The 18,180-nt window shown below is 39.4% G+C and overlaps 1 protein-coding gene across 3 annotated transcripts in view; it reads left to right on the top strand.

The window, feature by feature from the left end:
* Window positions 1–18,180, top strand: part of LOC128915648 (6-phosphofructo-2-kinase/fructose-2,6-bisphosphatase 4) — a 53,794-nt gene that overhangs the window by 22,559 nt on the left and 13,055 nt on the right. For all 3 annotated transcript variants that reach the window (XM_054216320.1, XM_054216318.1, XM_054216321.1), the window contains exons 2-12: window positions 1,962–2,078; window positions 5,707–5,803; window positions 8,267–8,333; window positions 9,525–9,599; window positions 10,449–10,505; window positions 10,832–10,953; window positions 12,601–12,808; window positions 13,392–13,538; window positions 14,135–14,239; window positions 15,864–15,993; window positions 16,368–16,430. In XM_054216320.1, coding sequence (XP_054072295.1) covers window positions 1,962–2,078; window positions 5,707–5,803; window positions 8,267–8,333; window positions 9,525–9,599; window positions 10,449–10,505; window positions 10,832–10,953; window positions 12,601–12,808; window positions 13,392–13,538; window positions 14,135–14,239; window positions 15,864–15,993; window positions 16,368–16,430 — 1,188 coding nt within the window. The remainder of the gene's footprint in view (window positions 1–1,961; window positions 2,079–5,706; window positions 5,804–8,266; window positions 8,334–9,524; window positions 9,600–10,448; window positions 10,506–10,831; window positions 10,954–12,600; window positions 12,809–13,391; window positions 13,539–14,134; window positions 14,240–15,863; window positions 15,994–16,367; window positions 16,431–18,180) is intronic.

The following is an 18,180-nucleotide window of genomic DNA, read 5'->3' as shown; positions in this document are numbered from 1 at the left end:
TCATTACATTACCAAAAGACAAATGTCCTGTGAGAAGGCTAAATTTGTATGGCTCAGCCCAGGAGGGGAAAAAAAAATGAGGTGATCTTGTAGTTAGTTGGTAAATTTTGTCCGGAATGAGTAGGTAAGCCTGTTTCAGTTAGCACAGTTCCTTGCAGAGCATGTGGACCTGGGGCTGTGTACAGATCCTGGTTTGTCTTTTACAACTCTTATTGCACAGCTTATATTTGAAAATAGTTTAAAACTCGAGCTAGGTATTTCAGTTGAAGAACCTTTCAAACTGTTGTTAAAGAACAATTTCTTCTCTTAACGTTTCAGGGACTCAAGGATCTCTCTCATTTCAATATTTTGTTTTATTGTCCTTAAAACTAGAAACAAAGTTGTTAAGCTTAGTAAGCACTGTACTCTTCACTTCAGAGATGTTGTTTCCCCAGAGCCTTCCTTCCTCCTCTTGGAGAGGGGGTTCACAGGCTTGAATTTAGGACAAAGAGGAAGAGGGATGAGAAAACATTATCCTTCTTGTTTCTAGGCTTCTGCACAGAGGAGCTTACTCTGAGGGCTTTTGTCAGTGTCCTTCTGGAGACAAGAACATGTTTGGATGGATCTGTTTTGATTTGTGTTCAGTTCCCTGTAACTTTAATTACATGGAGCAGTAGACTGTTTCATGGGTTTGAGGTTAGGTACGGTTTTGCCTGCTCTCTCTCAGGAGAAGGGGTGTATTTTTTTAATGGGTTTGGGTTTTGGGTTTTTTCTTTTCAATGCACATTTTAAGAAAGTGCATCTGTCTTTGCTAATCTGTTTGTTCTTTTTCGATGGGTTTGCTATGCGGAGTAGCTGTGCCAGATTCACGCAAGTAACTTCGTGGGATGCGACTTTGTCAATCTGAAGGGTGGGAATCTCGGACAATCAGTGCTTTGTACAACAGTTTAGTTATGCCTTACGGTGTAACACTGAGATTTAGTCTTTTGGAGTGAATTGACTCCTCTATCAAGACACTGAGGAAATTGAAGCACATGTGGATTGTATAGAAATTAATTTTTTTTGAAATAAGGGGTGGAGGGAGACGTTGATATCTTTGCGCCACTTTAATATCTTCTTTCTTTTTAGGCAGTTCCTTGTAGCTGTGATAGATTCATGCAAGGTATCCGTAGTTTTGTGCCATTAAAATGTTCAAAAACTTGTCATTTGAAAGGAAATGCCTCAAAGTTTTCATTTTATACATATAACTCCTTTAACTCCCTGCAGTGTTGGGTTTTTTTAATTAAGCACTCTGCCTTTGATTAACAGTATTTCTGTACGTATATCTGTATATCAGATTATTGTACTTGGTTGCATGGAGTACTTGCTCTCTATTCCTAGTAACCATCAAAGAACAGTCAAAATGAACTCTGTTTCAAGACAGATTTTTGTGTTAATAATATTTAAAGGAGAAATAATAAATAGTGAGTACCGTGTCATCCTATAACATATAAAGTGGCATCTGTCATGCTTGTTTCGCTCTAAACCAAGAAAAGGTTGAGAAGTGTTGAGGTCTTGTCTTAAAGATTTTAAAATTATCGAAAAATTGTGTACACCTTGCTATTTCCTTTCAATGCAAGCACTGAACTGAGGTACATAGGGATGTAAGATGTCAGTGTCCTTTCTTTTGTTGTTGTTTTTTTATGTTTTAAAACACATATAGAGATATGTAAGTTTCTTGTCTTTTGCCTGTGTACAACTTGCGTGTCCAGTGTTGCACTGTCACTGACTTGCCCTTCCAAAATTCAACACAGCATAAGAAACCTGGTTAGGTCCACTGTGCTCCTGAAAAAAAGCCCTGAAATAGTGAGACACGGTGCACGAGCTGCTTGAATGGTCACTTCCTCGGAGAGCACACGGGTTGTAATTTTCCCCCGCAATATAAGCCTTTGCTTTGTGGGAACATTAATGGTAAATCCTAGTTTTCTGTTTTTCTATTTCAGTATGTATGACCAATTGCCCTACTCTGATTGTCATGGTGGGTCTCCCAGCAAGAGGAAAAACCTACATCTCGAAGAAGCTGACACGCTATTTAAATTGGATTGGAGTGCCTACAAAAGGTGATGGATTTACCTTTGTTTACATCAGAAGCGTAGTGCAGATGTTAAGTGTTCTATAAACCTAATTCCCAGTGATCTTGTTGCCCAGTTTGACTATTTAAAATCTTTCTACTTTGTCAACCTATTTTTAAGCAATAGCATACGCAGGCTCTCTCTTCCTTTGAGATGGTAATTAATCAAATTCTGGTGATTGTTCATTTACCTCCTTGTTCTGCCAGGTGCCTACATCAGCTTTTTGCTCTTGTTCCCTTAACAATTTGGTTCTTCAGCTTTTTTCCCTCTTCTTTTTTTTTTTTTCTTTTTTTTTTTCCCCGTTCTTTATGTGGGTGAAAGGGAATCTTGTTTTCGAGCAAATGAGCAATCAGCACTTCTGGGTTAAAGTTCTGACTTCTCCATTTTCTTTTCTCTGCGAACTTTGTCCAGTGTGTAATTCTCTGTGTAATTCTTTGTTTAACTGCATTTGTGGAATGAGTTGCAGCTCTTTGAATATTGAGAGTCCAAGGAACTGAAGCAGCCACTTGTTATCATTCTCTGAAGGACTTTACGTGTGTGTTTTGAGGGGGAATTGATGGCTCAGATCGGTTATCCCAAGGACCTGGTTGACATACCTCATTCCTGAGCTCGTGTGGTATCTTGTGGGCCCCAGCTCAACAAGCAAAGAAGATCTAAGTCCATTTGAAGTTCTGAGCAGCAGTCTCACCCTGCCATCTACTCTGGCTCTGTAGAAGAGAAAGGCCGGTTTGGAGTTCTGTGATTCCGTGTTGGGTGCAGTAATGGTAGCTTTATAGTTATAAGTAGTTAATCATTTAAGTAACATTAAACATGTTAGATCATACTAAAGGCTAGACTTTTGGCTGGATTTTCAGAGATGTATTTCCTAGTAGCTCTAAGAAGTCAAGATGAAGAGTTCTGGCCTATGTTTAAACTGCCCTTGGATTCTAGGGTATAGCTTTTGGAGTTGGTGTTTTCTTAACTTGTCTAAAATTTTTTTTTTAGATGAGATGTTATAGAGGATATGTTATATTGTTTGAGTAGCAGAGTTTTCAGGATTTAAATTGGCTGTTCTCACACAGGATCACCCTCCTGATGAGCAGTATCAGATATCTAGGGACTTCAGTTTTATCCGTTACGTTGGAGTAATAGTCTAAATACACTAGCTTATATGCAAGCTAATAAAATGTATAATATACATGTATATAGGTATGTATGTATGTCATTGTGTTGAGTGTTTTACTATGTGAACTTAGAAAAGCAGAAAGCACTGGATAACAAACAAGATACTGTCCACATCTGGCTCATGCTTGGTTGAATGTATCCCAAATCCAGTTAAACAAGTAGGGGCAGTCTGCTTCAGTTACAGGAAAAGTTTCTTCGGCTACTGTGAGCAGTACATCAGAAAATATATGTGCCTGCGCTCAATAAAAATAGTTACAATATCACTGCCTAGTTTTATGTAGTTTCTCATATACAACATAAAGTTGCTATATGAGCTTCCATCCTAGGTTGCTGGTTATGGTTTGTCTTTGTTAGAAAGCGTGACTTGGGATTTTCTTGGAAACCACAGACCCTTCCTGTTGTTTGTGTCATCAGTGATGCAATTTTACTGAAGCTGAAATCAACTTAAAATACCTCACTGACTGAGGGAATAGATGACACATTACCTAACGATTTCAGTTGATTGGGACTGAATTGGTACGTGTAAGTATCGAGTAGCCCCGAGTAGCTGTTACCCTTTGGCTCTTAATGTCTTAAAATTAGTGTCTGCTTAGTATAGTAAGTGTTCTTATTCTCTGAGACAGATGGTTAAAATTAAGAGGTTATGTAAACCAGAGAAGAGATAAATGCCACCTTTTCATGTACATTAAGCCAGCTGGAGGGTTCAAGAGCAGAAGGTGGAGGTAAATAGCCCAGGATTGATTTTAGTTGAATCACGCCAGCCATCAGTTCTGTGTTTTCTTTTATTCCTTCCAAAATCCTCTGTCGTTTAGAATGTGAAACGGTTAAAAGTACAAAAGACTTTTGTCTAGGCTTTTTGAAGGAAATGAGGTCAATTAGATGCCTGAATAGAATTGTGTTGCAATGTGGTTTTTAGATACTAAACTTTGGGAAGCTTTTTTGAATAGTTCTGGCTGCGTGGTAGTTGTGATACCAGTTAGCTTTGTGAAACTCTTCCACAGGGGCGGATGCTAATAATAAGAGCTAAAGATCATCTCAGTAGATAGCGCTTTTTCCTTTGCTGTGCATGACCCTCTTGCAGGAACTATTCTTCCTTATGAAATTAATTATTTTTGATTTTTAAAGGGCTATTGCCTGAAAACAATGACCATCTGAACTTCTTGCGTGTTCTGTTTGTCTTACAAAGAACCACCTTTTCATGTAGCCAGTGTGGCCAGTGCTCATTAAACCTGTCGCACAATAACCTGGATTGTACTACAATCCGTGTCATGCAGTTGACCACAAAAAAATGACATCAACATTGCTGAATTCATACAAAACTTGACTTTTGGGGGGATAAACAATATTTACTTCTTTATCCTCTCTCCCTAGTCCCAACAGCAATCTATATACAGCAGTTGATGGTTGAGCTCTCTTATCCTATGTCTCTTTTCTTAATTACGGCTCTGCAGTTGTGTCTGTTGCTTCTTTTCTTCTTTCCAGAAACAAAGTCTGGCAAGTAGTTACACCTTGGCAGCTTCCCAAACAGAATATTTCAGTTTGATCTAACGTTAAGAAAAATGCGTTGCAGTTCAGCAGAGAAAACGGATAGGTCAGAAATAAGTTAAACATTAATTGCACTTCAGAGACCTATTTTCAGAGCAGTCAAATGAAGTTAATTAGGATACAGTGTCATTGCTGTGTGGCAAAACAGAACTGCCTCGCCCTAATTCCATATCCGATATTGTGACACGTGTACAGCCATAGACCTGGACCTTTGCCCAGATAAGGAGTATTTTTCTTCGACCACTGTTAAGAGAGCACAGTAAGATTATGTTCGGTCGTTAATGCTGATTTGATTTATTTATTTATTTATTTTAAAACTCAAGCATTTTTTAAATAAATGGAACAGGGGGTTGTGAAATAGTGTGTGCTGATCCTTAAGGAACAGAAGTATTTGAGCAGCGTTATGAAGAAATGTTCCACAACTTTGTTTTGTTTATCAAAAGCAAGGTTGGTTGGTATGTTTAGAACTCTTCCTCACTTAAGAGCAGAAGGTTTTGGGAGGTGCTATCAGAATGCTGTTTTACTGCACGTATACACAGAAGAAGTTGTCCTTTGTAGACTACTGAAATAGACTTCCAGTCACCCCTGCGAAGGAGGAGAAGAGTTCCTTTTTGTTGTTCAGGCAAACTGGCAGCCAGAGGCACAGCAGTATGCCCAAGTGACTCCACTGAAGCTCCTTACAGCCCAAATGTTCTTTTGCCGTTTCCCTGATTTGTTGTTGCCTTTGTATTTAAAAACAAGCAACCCCCAAAAACCACAAGAAGTAGTATGATATGTTGACTTTGTACGTGCTAAATTATTTGATCCTTGCAGGTAGTTTGGTTTCTTAACTTTTGGTGTCATAACTTTTATCCTTTTTTAACATGAATATCGTTAGTTCCCACTAATACTGGTTTCTTCTTGGCAGAATTTAATGTTGGTCAGTATCGTCGAGATTTGGTGAAAAAGTATAAATCTTTTGAATTCTTCCTGCCTGACAATGAAGAAGGCTTGAAAATCAGGAAGTAAGTTTTGAATGTGTTTGGCTACACAATGATAATTGTATTAAAATGGTACCATGTGTAATTTGCTCTTAGACACTGCTTTAAGTTGCATTGTTGTACGCTCAAGAAGACCCTTGAGGGACTGCAGTATGAAATGACAAGGAAAAGAAATTCTCAAGAAGGTGGAAGTGATTTCTTTAGGCTGCTTAAAATCTGGGGTATTTTTTTCTTAATTGCTTCATCTCAAGCATCAAAAATACAGAGAAAATAAATACTTGATTCCTTTTCACCTTTCAGTAGGCTGTGACTGCTGTTATTCTTGCAGATGTTCCAGGATATTTTCACTCAAAGCAGTTTTAACAAGTAGTTATTATTTTTCTTACCTTTTTGCAAGGTGTGAGCTAATAGACGTGACTCTTTCTGCTGTCTAATTCCTAAAATGCCATTTTAGAGCTTTTTTGTGGATCATAAAGGAGAAAAAAAAAACCCATAACTGTTTTTCTTTTTGGTTTGCGTACTGGAATTTTTCACCTGGAGTACTTTGAACGTGTTTGTCATTACCCGTTCAAATGAGTGGGAATGAAACACTATTATTCTGTCCCTGAAACTGTCTTTTTGGCCACTATGCCGGTGCTTCAAGCAGTCAATCAGTGCAGTGTCTTGAAAATTGCCATGTTTTGCTAACGCTGTACAAAGCAGGATGAGCACCAGTGTGAACATCCGTGCCCAGATGAGGCGCTTGAGACTCCCCTCTTGCTTGGGAAGAGGCGGTGCTTTAATGTAGAGGAAAGACCCTGAGAAGAAAGGGTAGATGAAGAGAAGATCGGAGCAAGAAGGAGCTGCCTCTTTCTTACAGGAGATGAAATGGGAAGGTCTTTTGATTTTCTTCACCATTCGTTGTCTTTTTTTTAGTATGTTGAGGAAAACATTTAAGAGTGTGCAGTATGAAATGAGAAGGAACAGAAATTTTAGAGGAATGGAGATGCGATTTGTTTAGGCTGCTGAAAATAGGGAGTATTTTGTTCTTAGTTGCTTCGGCTCAAAACATCAAAAATGTCTGGACTTTCCTACAGTCTGGACTTCTTTTGTGGCTGTCCCTCTGCTTCTCCTCTTTCTCTTCTCTTTCCCCTTCAGCAGCAGTTGAGTATTGCTAATGTCAAAGGAGAAAAACTTGCGTAAGAACCTCCTAATCTTTTGGGACCAAAGAGTAGATATGAGCTACGTTAGCCTTGCAAAGCTCCTACCTCTTCCTTAGAGGTAGAGACAAACCTTTTAACGTTCCTCTGTGTCACCTCTTAGACTAAATGGTGGGGAATAAAACATGAAATGGGCTGTGTGAGCTAATCTGCCTAGTTAGCAATGAGTAAAGAGTATTTATATTTATTTAGTGAAGACTTGACTGTTGAACCTCAGTTCCTGACGTCTATTAACCATGCTAATGTGGAAACACTGTCAGGATTGAAAAACCTTCATTTTTCTTTTAAGATAAAGCTGTGCATGCAGAATATGGTAAATGTGAGTGGATAGTTATGCGTTTCAGTCTGGAAGTCAAAATAAAAATGCATAGAAAGGCTGTTGAAGTGGACAGGGGTTTATGTTGATGCTGCAAAAAGACTGTGCTTATTGGAAATAAACGGGGCTTTGTGCTACTAAAGAGTAAATTGTATTCATTGTTAATGTCTCCCTCCAATATTATTTATGTGTTAGAAATCGTAATGGACTTTGAAGGTAATATTAATGATGGGGAAGTAGGAAAGTTGTAAATGAATTTATTCTTGTCCAGATTTAATACAAGTGTAAAGTATGAAGAGGTGAGGTTTTATTGGTGTTTGCATCCTCAAGGGTCTCAGTATTAATTGGTGACTACAGTGGGATATTATTTTCATTTCGGTCCCTAATGCTTGGTGCTAACTTTGTTTTGCTCTCTGTTGTAACAGATTTTTTTGACATAAGCAATTTTTACACAATAGTTCAAAAGAGAAGCAGATTACTGAAAAGTAGTTGTCTATCCACTTTAACTTAGGGCCACAAGATAAAAGCCTTCAGTTGATATTTATTTTTGATAGAAGATATAAGATTTATTTTTGATATGAGAAGGAACTATCTATGAACAGATAATGGGGAAAAGAATACAGTTGCAGGGATGATTCAGTGCTGTTACTTTAGATCAGTGAAAGTTTATCCTGGTCAGCAGAGTTGAAGGCTATTCTATGGTAATGTACAGTTGTATCAGTTGCACAGGGGAGCACCGGACCGGTCTTTTTTTCAGGCAGAAGGCCATGACCACATTTCCTCAGTATGGCTTGGCTGACCTCTGTTGGTTTTTCCCATGTTCTCTGGGGGTGGTGGTGGGGTGTGATTAAAAAATATGTGGTTTTGAGAGAGATTATCTAACGTTTGCAGGGCACTTTGATCACAATGTACAAGTGCATTAATAAAATGCCTTTAACTAGCAGTTGAGTTTTACTCTCTTTGATTTTTAAGACAGTGTGCCTTAGCAGCGCTGAATGACGTCCGACAGTACCTCAGTGAAGAAAATGGGCACGTGGCTGTAAGTTTCTTGTTGAAGGCATGTTCTTGAGATGCTTCCCTACAAAATAGTGTGTGTCTGCTGGGTGTAATACACAGCCAGAGTAATTCCAGTATCTCTTCAGTATGTCAGAATTTTTTTTTATTTGGGAGTTGTATGTTAGATCTGACTTTGTTGCTGCAGTGAAAGGAGCACTTAAGTTCAGGGTGATGATGCCATATTGAGCAATCACTTCTGTGATGTGAGGGGTTAACTGAGGGGAGGGTAACACTAAGAAAAATGTCCCCCTTCTCTCCACATATAATGTACTGTTAAACACATCTGTTGGTTTTTGTTGCACTTGTGTTTCAAGTGAAAGGTAAAGACTTACTGAACAAAAAGCATCCTGGGGTATTGCTTGGCAGTTGTGTTACTGACATGAGAAATCTCTGAAGAGAGCAGGAAAAACTCAAAGTAAATTGCTGCGTATTTAATACTGGTATGCAAAACATCAGCTGTTCAACGATTGAGGTTGCGTATTCATATTAATAATATTTTGTGCATAATGTTGTTTTTCTTAAGGCTACTGACACAACTCAGTGGTGTTTCCATTATCTAATAAGGGAAAATCATTAACTATAGTTGTAAGTTCTGCTGGGGACATGAGGTAAAATTTATACTTTGGCAAACTTCATACTTTGGTAAAACGCTCGTGTTCAGAGCTGAACGTAAGTCCTTAGGAAAATGTCTGCATATTTCCTTATTATTCACGGGCAGGATTTACAAGTCTTGCAGATCTTCTGCTCTTTAAAAGTTGTAGACTTGCATTTTGAATAGTGTGTTGATTGCAGCATTTTTTTGTGTGTAGTATAAGTTCACTGTGCATTAGTATTTAATGCTGATATGGGCCAGGAGGAGGATTCTGTGCTGTATTATGTGTTAGGCTTAAATTCTGGTTGCTTCTTCCAAATACAGTGTTCTGCTAGTAGTGCTTTCGAAATATTACTCTTTTTTATTATTTAGAAAATCATGTGTGTAAAGTAGGAATGTCTTTTGTTTTTCTGTTGAGCATGTTGGGGTAGCGGGATAGAGGGAAGGGGAAGTGTTTTCATTGCTTTCCTTCACATTGAGGGACTTGGAACCTGTATTTTTGTTGTTATTAACACAGTGCTTTTCACAGACTATGTTGCTTGTTTAATTCCCCTCTCTCTCTTTCTTTGTAATTATTCCTAGGTCTTTGATGCTACAAACACAACTCGAGAACGCAGAGAAACTATTTACAAATTTGGTGAAGAAAATGGATATAAGGTGAGTCAGAAGCAAAGGATTTCTCCGCTAATGCCTGAACAAGTAGGGCAGTGATAGTTTTTGCCCTGAGCTGTACTCCAAGTTAAGTGCACTAGCATAAGCCACATGCTTTCTAGATGATGAGTCAATAGAGCATTTTGTGTTCTCAAGCATTGTTTGTGATTAAGTCAACCCATCCTCATTTTTCTCATCTTTAACGTTTGCACTGTTGGAGCTAATCTCTTTTATGCCATGGCTTCTGTCAGCAAGAACTACTTAAAATATTGCTCTCGGGGCAGTTCAGATTTTTGCTGCAGAAACACGTTGGGAATTCTGTGTTAGTTCTGTACAAATCAAAAACTTTCTGTGGCTTTTTGTCTTCGGTCCAAGACTGGTTTGCATTTATGTGTTCTCCAGTAATCTTCCATTTCCTCTAAACTTGGGTCTCTACAAACCTTTGAGACAGCAAAACACAAACCTCCTTTTTAAGTGAAGCTGCTCTATTGGTTGAAAGGCTTCTAAATTATTATCTCAGAAACATTGGTTACTGTTTGCATGGCTGAACTCGCATCCTCCCCATTTATTTCTTCCTCTTCCATCCTAAGTTTTTCTTGCTACAAGATTTTTCTACTTACAAGCATTGTTGGGGAAAGTAGTACAGCATGGTGCTTCAGGGAGCACTAAGGCAACAGTTTCTGATGAGAGAAACCTCCTGAGTAAATGGAGGGAAGCTGAAGGCATGGCTCTGTTAAAAAGGGGTTAGTGTGGAAGTGGCCGCATGCTGCTCTTACGTATTAGTCTCCAGAGGTGTTTTAATGCATCTTCTTTCTTCCTTCCTTCTGTACATGTGACTTCCCATTTGGACTGAAGACTTTTTTTGTTGAGTCAGTATGTGTAGATCCAGAGGTCATTGCTGCAAACATCGTGGTGAGTATAGGAAAGTTTACTTTAACTGCTTTAAGTCAAAAGGTTTGAAGTAGCTTAATATTTTCAGAAGTACGTGATAAGAACTTCCAATAGCAAAAAAAAATTAGCTCCCATTAATGGAACACTTTTCATTTATTTTCCTGTCCATGTGTATACTAACTCAAGTTTAATTCTATGAAGAATAGCTCTTTTTGCTCTACATGTATTTTAATTCACTTCCAGAACATACGTTTTTGTGTTGTTTTCTCCCCCTCCCTATTTCTTTAAACTTCCGTTAAAAAGCTAAAGAAACTTTTGTTCTACTCTCCTGTATTTATTTTAAACAGCAAGTGAAACTGGGTAGTCCTGACTATGTTGATTGTAGTAATGATGAAGCAACAGAAGACTTTATGAAAAGAATAGAGTGCTACAAGAACTCATACGAGACGTTAGATGAAACTCTTGACAAGTAAGTGATGAGATAATACTGTGATCGCAAGGTTATTTTAAGATTTTTTTTCTCAGGGGATGGAGCATCCCGTATTTGGGATTAGGGATTTCTAGTCATGTTTTTTTAATGGTTTGAGCTCTTTTTCCTTTTGCAAATTAGAGAGAGTTGACTGTGGGAGTGTAGCCTGGAAACTTGCTTGAGTGAGGAAAATTGGCTAATGAGTCTACTTCAGGACAATATCCTTTTTTATTTCCCCTCTTGGAGAATGGTATGATTCTTCTGGGTTAGAACCAGCATTTAGAAATTATTCCAGACTTGCTGTAGCAGTTGGTTATTTGGTTTTTTAGTATGTAGAGGAGACCTGAGTGATTTCTAAGCATAACTTCATTTGTTGACATGGCTAAGATGCATTTTGAACACGTCAGTCTTAAAAATGTGACTTCTAAGTTTATTTATTTGTGCTTGCAAATTATCCTGCAGATGTGGGCTCTGAGAAACTTTCAAAGCTAGATGATTTGCTCTCATGCCAAAGCATTCATCTGTTTTTCATTCACTTTCAACACTTGAAAGGAAGGTAGGGCTGAACCGTGCGAGGAGGAGCCCTGTTTCTCTTGCTACGTTCTGGGATTTCGGTGTGGGATTTTGAACTGCAGTCAGACCAGGTGCTCCTGGTTTGTTTTGGGACCACTGTTACAGAGAAGGCCGAGCTGCATTTTAACGTAATTGAGTGTAAGCAGTGTGAAGCTGGCTCAATCAAATCAGTTCATGCGTGTAATTTCTCTGATGGACCTAATGGTTATGCCTGGGGGAAATAGTAATGATTAACTCCAAAGAACACTATCAGAGATGAGGTGATGATGCTTGCTTCTTGTCACCTTCATTGGGTTTTATTTTAGATTGTTTTGGTTTCTTGTGGTGTGATGTCTTAAATGCATCGCCAGAAACCTAGAGTGGTTATTTTCAGCTTATTGGACTTTTTCCCTCCTTTAAACTAGATGCTACTCTGAAATTATAGCTCAGATGAGGAAGAATAAGCAGTGAAAATTGAAACTATAACCTGTCTGATGCTAAGAGAAGGTAGTGGTGGGGTAAATTACGCTACTGTTAATAAACAGTTGTTGATAGAGTGCCTGAGAAAATGTCTTGCTTTGGGCTAGTCCCTGGTCCTTCTGATGCTGTAGGTTTCCTGGAAGGGTTAACTGAGATGGGTAAATAGTGGCTGTGCCTTTTGGCCCCTTAGTGCAATCAAATACTTTCTGTGGGAGAGGTGCTTGTAATCTGGAGAAAAACATCCAGTGTCGTAAAATACCTGGATACTTTTAAGCTACTGCAGTTGAATGACTCCACTGAATTTTCCTTTCAGTGGGAGGGCTGTATTTTTCCGAGAGTAGGATGTAGATTTGAGAGACAAAGTGCAAGTAAAAGGAACAGAAAAGAGGTGATGTGAGCAGCTTACCTGTGAAATGAAGAGTTTGTCCTGTACATTTGGAGTGTTGCATTGTTTCCTAGGATTTAGGCATATTCCATGGGAAGTTGAGGGTTTGTTTATTGCTTTGGCTTGTTGCCCCTTTGTTTTATAACGAGAGAGGATGGGAAGATTGTGGTATGTGCTAATAGAAACTACGTGGAATCTTACTTTTTTTTTTGTTTGCTTGCTCGTGAAAGGGATCTTTCTTATATTAAAATTATGGATGTTGGAAGGAGTTACCTTGTGAACAGAGTAATGGATCACATCCAGAGCCGGATTGTCTACTACCTCATGAATATTCATGTAACTCCTCGGTCAATCTACCTCTGTCGACATGGAGAAAGTGAACTCAATCTGAAAGGGAGAATAGGAGGAGATCCTGGACTGTCTGTCAGGGGGAAAGAAGTAGGTACCTCCTGAACAAGTGTGACTGGGTTTGTGTATATCTGTGCATGTCTGCAGTTTGTGCTGTGTAATTGCAGCTTTCTTCCTCTACGCCCTTTTCCTCTTAACATGTTTAAGAAGGATTTTTTTAGTTGCTTATGTGGGTAGTGGAAGCTGGACGGACACACTTCGTGTGTTGTGATTTGGTACGTTCTTTTATCTGTCTGTCATTCCGTGGGTTGAAATTCCTCTTTATCCTGCAGCACAAAGCAGTTGTCAGGAAGGCTTTATTTTTTAACTGTATTTTTTGTAAAATCCTGACTTATTGGGTAATTGGGAAGGTTCACAAGTTAAAGCTGAAAGGAAAAATCCTGGAGGTAAAGATGGGAACTGCAGAAAACTTGCCTCCTCTTTGTACTCCCTTACTTCCCTTCCCTGTCCCTCTCGGTTTAATGGAATGTGTTGTATTTCTTAGCAAAAACTTCGACAGAGCCTTTTGGAAAAGTTATAATGAGTTTACAGAGGCTGGAGCCTGTGTGTTCCAAACTGAACCCAGCGTGTTGGCTCTGGGCCCTCACCCGGTGTCTCATGGTTTTTCTTTCAGTTTGCCAAAAGCTTGGCACAGTTTATTAATGAGCAGAATATCAAAGACCTGAAAGTTTGGACTAGCCAGATGAAAAGGACAATCCAGACTGCTGAAGCCTTGGGAGTGCCTTACGAGCAGTGGAAGGTTTTGAATGAGATAGATGCAGTAAGTTCTTCTTTTCTAAATATCTAATAAGTTGCTTTGTTTACTGGGGATGAAGGAAGGACTTAATTTTGTAATGATGTGCCTTTTATGGGATGGAAAGTCATTTAAGCTGGTTCCAGAGGCTGGAAAAAATGTCTGTTAACAAGGCTAAACATTTTATTAAAAGTTACCATAATTAATTTAGTCTTGATTTGTCTTCCCTAGTAAAACGTTCCCCTGTAGAAGCCATGGTGCTATGAAATTTTTGTAGGTGGGAGTTGGAAAGAAAAAAAAAAAAAAAAAAGCATTCCTAGTTGACACTTTGCAACTGCAAAGATATATAAGCAGATGCGATAGGTAAAATGTGACCTTGCTCAGTGACCTTACTTGCCCTTACATGTCACTTCACTTGTATAGGGACTTAATGATTCCTTCTGCCCACATCTGAGTGCAGCGGAGTGTCCTGTTTGTTGTGTGTCAGTTTTGTCTTGGAATGCCAGAGTAACAAAATACAATTTGTAACGGTTTTATATATATATATGGTTTTATTTAAGAGTGATATCTGCTTCTTGCACTGCTGGAAAGACATGCTTTTTCATTATTTTTATTACCCATAGGGAGTGTGTGAAGAAATGACATATGAAGAAATACAGGAAAATTATCCACTGGAATTTGCACTGAGAGACCAAGACAAGTACAGATACAGATACCCTAAAGGAGAGGTATGCTATTTTTTCTCTCTTAAGGTAAAGGGCTTCTGTGTCTTCTTGAATACCTGCATGCTGGCTTTAGAACGGGAAAAAAAAATAATAAAAAGGTTGTTCCTTTCTCCAAGGAAAAGCATATAGGAGCTTGCAAGAATTGAGCCCAGACCATTTAATTTGATTCAGGGCTTGAAAAATAAAACAATAGGTTTGGAAAGACAATTGAGAGCTTTGATCTTGTGGACTTCGTTTCTGTGCTGGTCCTGCAGTGATAAAGCAGGAAGAATGACTGCAAGGCTTCAAACCGTTGCATATGCAAACATACTGCCAAGATTGCCTTTTTCTATTCATCCTTGCTGTCGATAATGGCTGTTTTGCATGCGGTTCTGGCTGAAATGCTAGGGAAATCTGTAGCCACGCTGGTCTCACTTTAATAAACTCCTTGCCTTTGGGAAAATAACGTGCTGACAGCTTTTCTAAAGCAAACCCATTACAGCGCAGCAATTACCAGATGGTCACCCGGCCTGGCCGAGGGTGCTGCAGGCTGAGGATTGGGGCAGCGGGGCGAGGGGTAATTAGACCAGCTGCTCGGCTGTTTGTGTCAGGAGGGAGCGAGCTCTGAGGTCTTCTTCTCAGCAGTCAGGAGTAATCGCTGTGCCAAGTGCAGCTTCCGATAAGAGCAGTGCACTGGCGGCTCTGACCCCTGTCTCGCTAATGAGGCAGTCATTAAGCTGCAAAGTTCTCCTAATCCATTTGAACAAGGAGCGTTTGTTTTTCAAACTGATGCCATCCTAGAGGACGGCGACAAACATTTCCAAAGAGGGCTTTGCACAGCCTCCCTGGCTTTCTCTTGCCAAGGTCTGAATCAGCAGTGCCACTTGCCAACTGGGCAACCCCTGCTGGGACCAGGGACCAGGGTGGAGGCTTTCTGCCGTGGTGGTGCCCTGCCCTGCCGGGTGATGTGCTGTGTTCTCCACCTGTGCAATGCATGACATGTTCTGGAAGTATTGTCTTTTACTGTCCGTGTGAAAATTAACGTAACATGCAGAGATCCTGCTGGCTACCTGCAGCAGCGGATTCGCTGTGCGTATGCTGTGCAGGACAAGGGTGCAAGAGAAATCTGGCCTCTCTGCTTTGTGACTTCTGGTGGGATGGTGGCCGCCATCACCAGGCCGGTTCATCAAGCCCGTCCTTTGTTTTCAAAGGGCAGCCTGAATAAGTCAGGCTCTGTGAACTGTTTGTTTGCTGACTGTAGGCAGGGCTTCCCAAATTTTTGCGTGGAAGAGAGATGCTTTTGAAGATGAGCTATGGAAAATAATGTGCAAGACTTAACCTGTGCATTTGCAGATGCCATGAATTAAATTCTAGGCATTTTGTGGGAGTTCTTGATCATAGTGACTAACTTATGAAATCTTTTCCATGAGGGTGATATAGCATGTTATATGTACGCTCTTTGATAGTCTGGAAGACCCGGGCTCTGTTCTTAATTTAAGGAAAATTATTACTACAGTATTTGTCTGTGCAGTAATATAAAACTTAGAAGATGACTAATGTGAAAGTAAGATCCACTTTATATACACATACTGTTCAAAGAGTTTTCCCTTTTTAATGTGCTGTGTATTTCTTCTACTCCCCCACCCAGTCCTATGAAGATCTTGTTCAGAGACTGGAGCCAGTAATTATGGAACTTGAAAGGCAGGAAAATGTGCTTGTCATATGTCACCAAGCTGTCATGCGCTGTTTGCTCGCGTATTTTCTTGACAAGCCTGCAGGTGAGTTTTCTTTGATACGTTACAAATGGACTATTTTTTGAAAATTTACTGATGAAAGTTCTAAACAGCAGATTCCAACAATTTCCTGTATCGTCTGAGGGTGGTTGTGCTAAGGCAAGTTCACAAGTGTAATTTTTTTGTATTTGACCTACACTTGTTACTTCGTAGGTGATTTTTTACTGAGCTCTTTCTCACCTGAAAGGCTGTAAAGTTTGGGTTTTTTCTGCAGCTGTTTGAATAGCAGTGCTGGGGAAGAAAACAGATACGCTGTGAGATAACAAGAGACTTTTAAGTGGTTGGTCTGTAACGTAATAGAAGAGTTAAGCGTTTCTGAAATCTGTGTGTCATATGTAATCTTTTGTTCGATTTCTTAGAACAACTGCCTTACCTGAAGTGCCCGCTGCATACTGTCTTAAAGCTAACCCCAGTGGCTTATGGTAAGTAGTATTAAGTATATATAATTTAGAAGTAACTATACTGTTACTTTTGTCAATGTTATCCATAAAATTTATGAAACATTTCAGTTAAAACACATTTTTAATTTATTTTTCTATGTTAGAATCAATGAGTCCTTTGGTTTGCATTTGCTTTGCCTTGTGCCAGAAAATACCATATGTGTTAGTGAAGGCCTGGAACTACCAGTGGCTGTAACCGCTAGTGGACAATTTTCTTTTGTACTTAGTTCATATGCTATTTCACTAATTCTTCTGGCAAACCCGTCATGGTACAGTAAGACAGCAGTTTTCATTGATGTATTTGATGGTATTGCTTTTTAGAAGACGGGCAGGTTTACATTTATGTAGGTTTATGGTCTTACAAAGTGCGTTCCCCTTACCCTTAAATAACTTTGCTCTCTTTTCCTGAAGCGTTTGTTCACGGACCTTCACGCTACCACCTTGGTTGTCAGCAGCTGTTACCAGTGCTCAGGGGCTTTAAATGAGATTTGCCGCCAGCTTGTAGAGTGTGGGGTATGGGTTGCAACATGTACTTCTTAGGTTTTAGGCTAATTGCTAATTAAGTTTTGTGTGTGTTTCAACCTCATCTTAGTGCGTGCTTGCTGTTAATTTTCTTTAAGCGATGGCTTAATTATGCCTCCTGATATCACACTTCAGGAGATATAGACAGAGGGAACTATCTGTACAGCTTACCAGGAAATGAGTTGCCAAAAAAATGCTAGTTGAGTTATTAATCAGAAATGCAAAGCTGTCTTTGATTATCAGCTTTGAAAAATAGCAGTCTAGACCTTTACTTTGTTTTTTGTCCAAGTTTCAAATAAAGTTGAGGCAATGTAACGAGCTGTTACACTGGGAAATCTGCCTGAAGGGATTTTTGTAGTTTAATTGCAGTGTATTACAGTAAGTAATAACCGTCTATGCTTTGGTGACATCTGGTGTTCCTAGCCTGGCATGACAGGTTGGAGTTTGGAAAATGGAGAGTTAGAGCAGCTAAAACGTTGGGTTTTTTTAAAGGGTCAATTTTTGGAAACTGGATTATCTTGCCTGGCCTGTCTCAGCCTGTTTCCACAGAGAGGTTTTTGTTTTCGGCGGTTTTCTACTGGGAAGTTGAGGGACTGTTCAAAAATCTTAAGAGAGCCTGAATGTAATGTTTACTAACCCCCTAAATGAGGAAGGAAAAGAAGTAGTACGAAATACTGTCCTTGTCCTTCTGACTTCAATGAAAGAAATGCCATGGTTCTTTTTTAAAGTGCTTGATACGTATGTCTGATTAGCACACTTCAGTCGACCTACTTTTTAGAATTTGGCCATCTGAAAATACAAGGGCCGTGTAAACTATTTATACACTGATGTTCTATAGCATTATTTCAGGTTGATATCATCACTTGGCTCCAGCGAGGCAGGATGCAGGATCAAACGTGGTGTGTTTAATATCTTCCAGTTAATCCTGTTCTGGGGTAACACCTCCCTTAGGGGTTTGCTCTTCCTGGCATTTGAAGCTAGCATTGTTCCCACCCTGCACATCTGATCTTTAGTAGGGGAACATCTGTTACAGCCTGACAGTAAGATTAGGATAAATTAGACTTTTTCCCAACAATCCACATATAGCGGTGGTCTGTGTGGGAGCAAGCAGGAAGGAGAAACTGCATCCTGCTGTAGGTATGAACTTGCACATCGGTAATTAAAATGAGTTTGGGAATATGCACATTCTAATTACTGTGGATAACTCGTG

This window comes from Rissa tridactyla, chromosome 10 (genome assembly GCF_028500815.1).
Source record: "Rissa tridactyla isolate bRisTri1 chromosome 10, bRisTri1.patW.cur.20221130, whole genome shotgun sequence".
NCBI classification, from domain to species: Eukaryota; Metazoa; Chordata; class Aves; order Charadriiformes; family Laridae; genus Rissa; species Rissa tridactyla.
The sequence above is the reverse complement of the archived record's forward strand: the minus strand, read 5'-3'. Positions and strand labels throughout refer to the sequence as shown.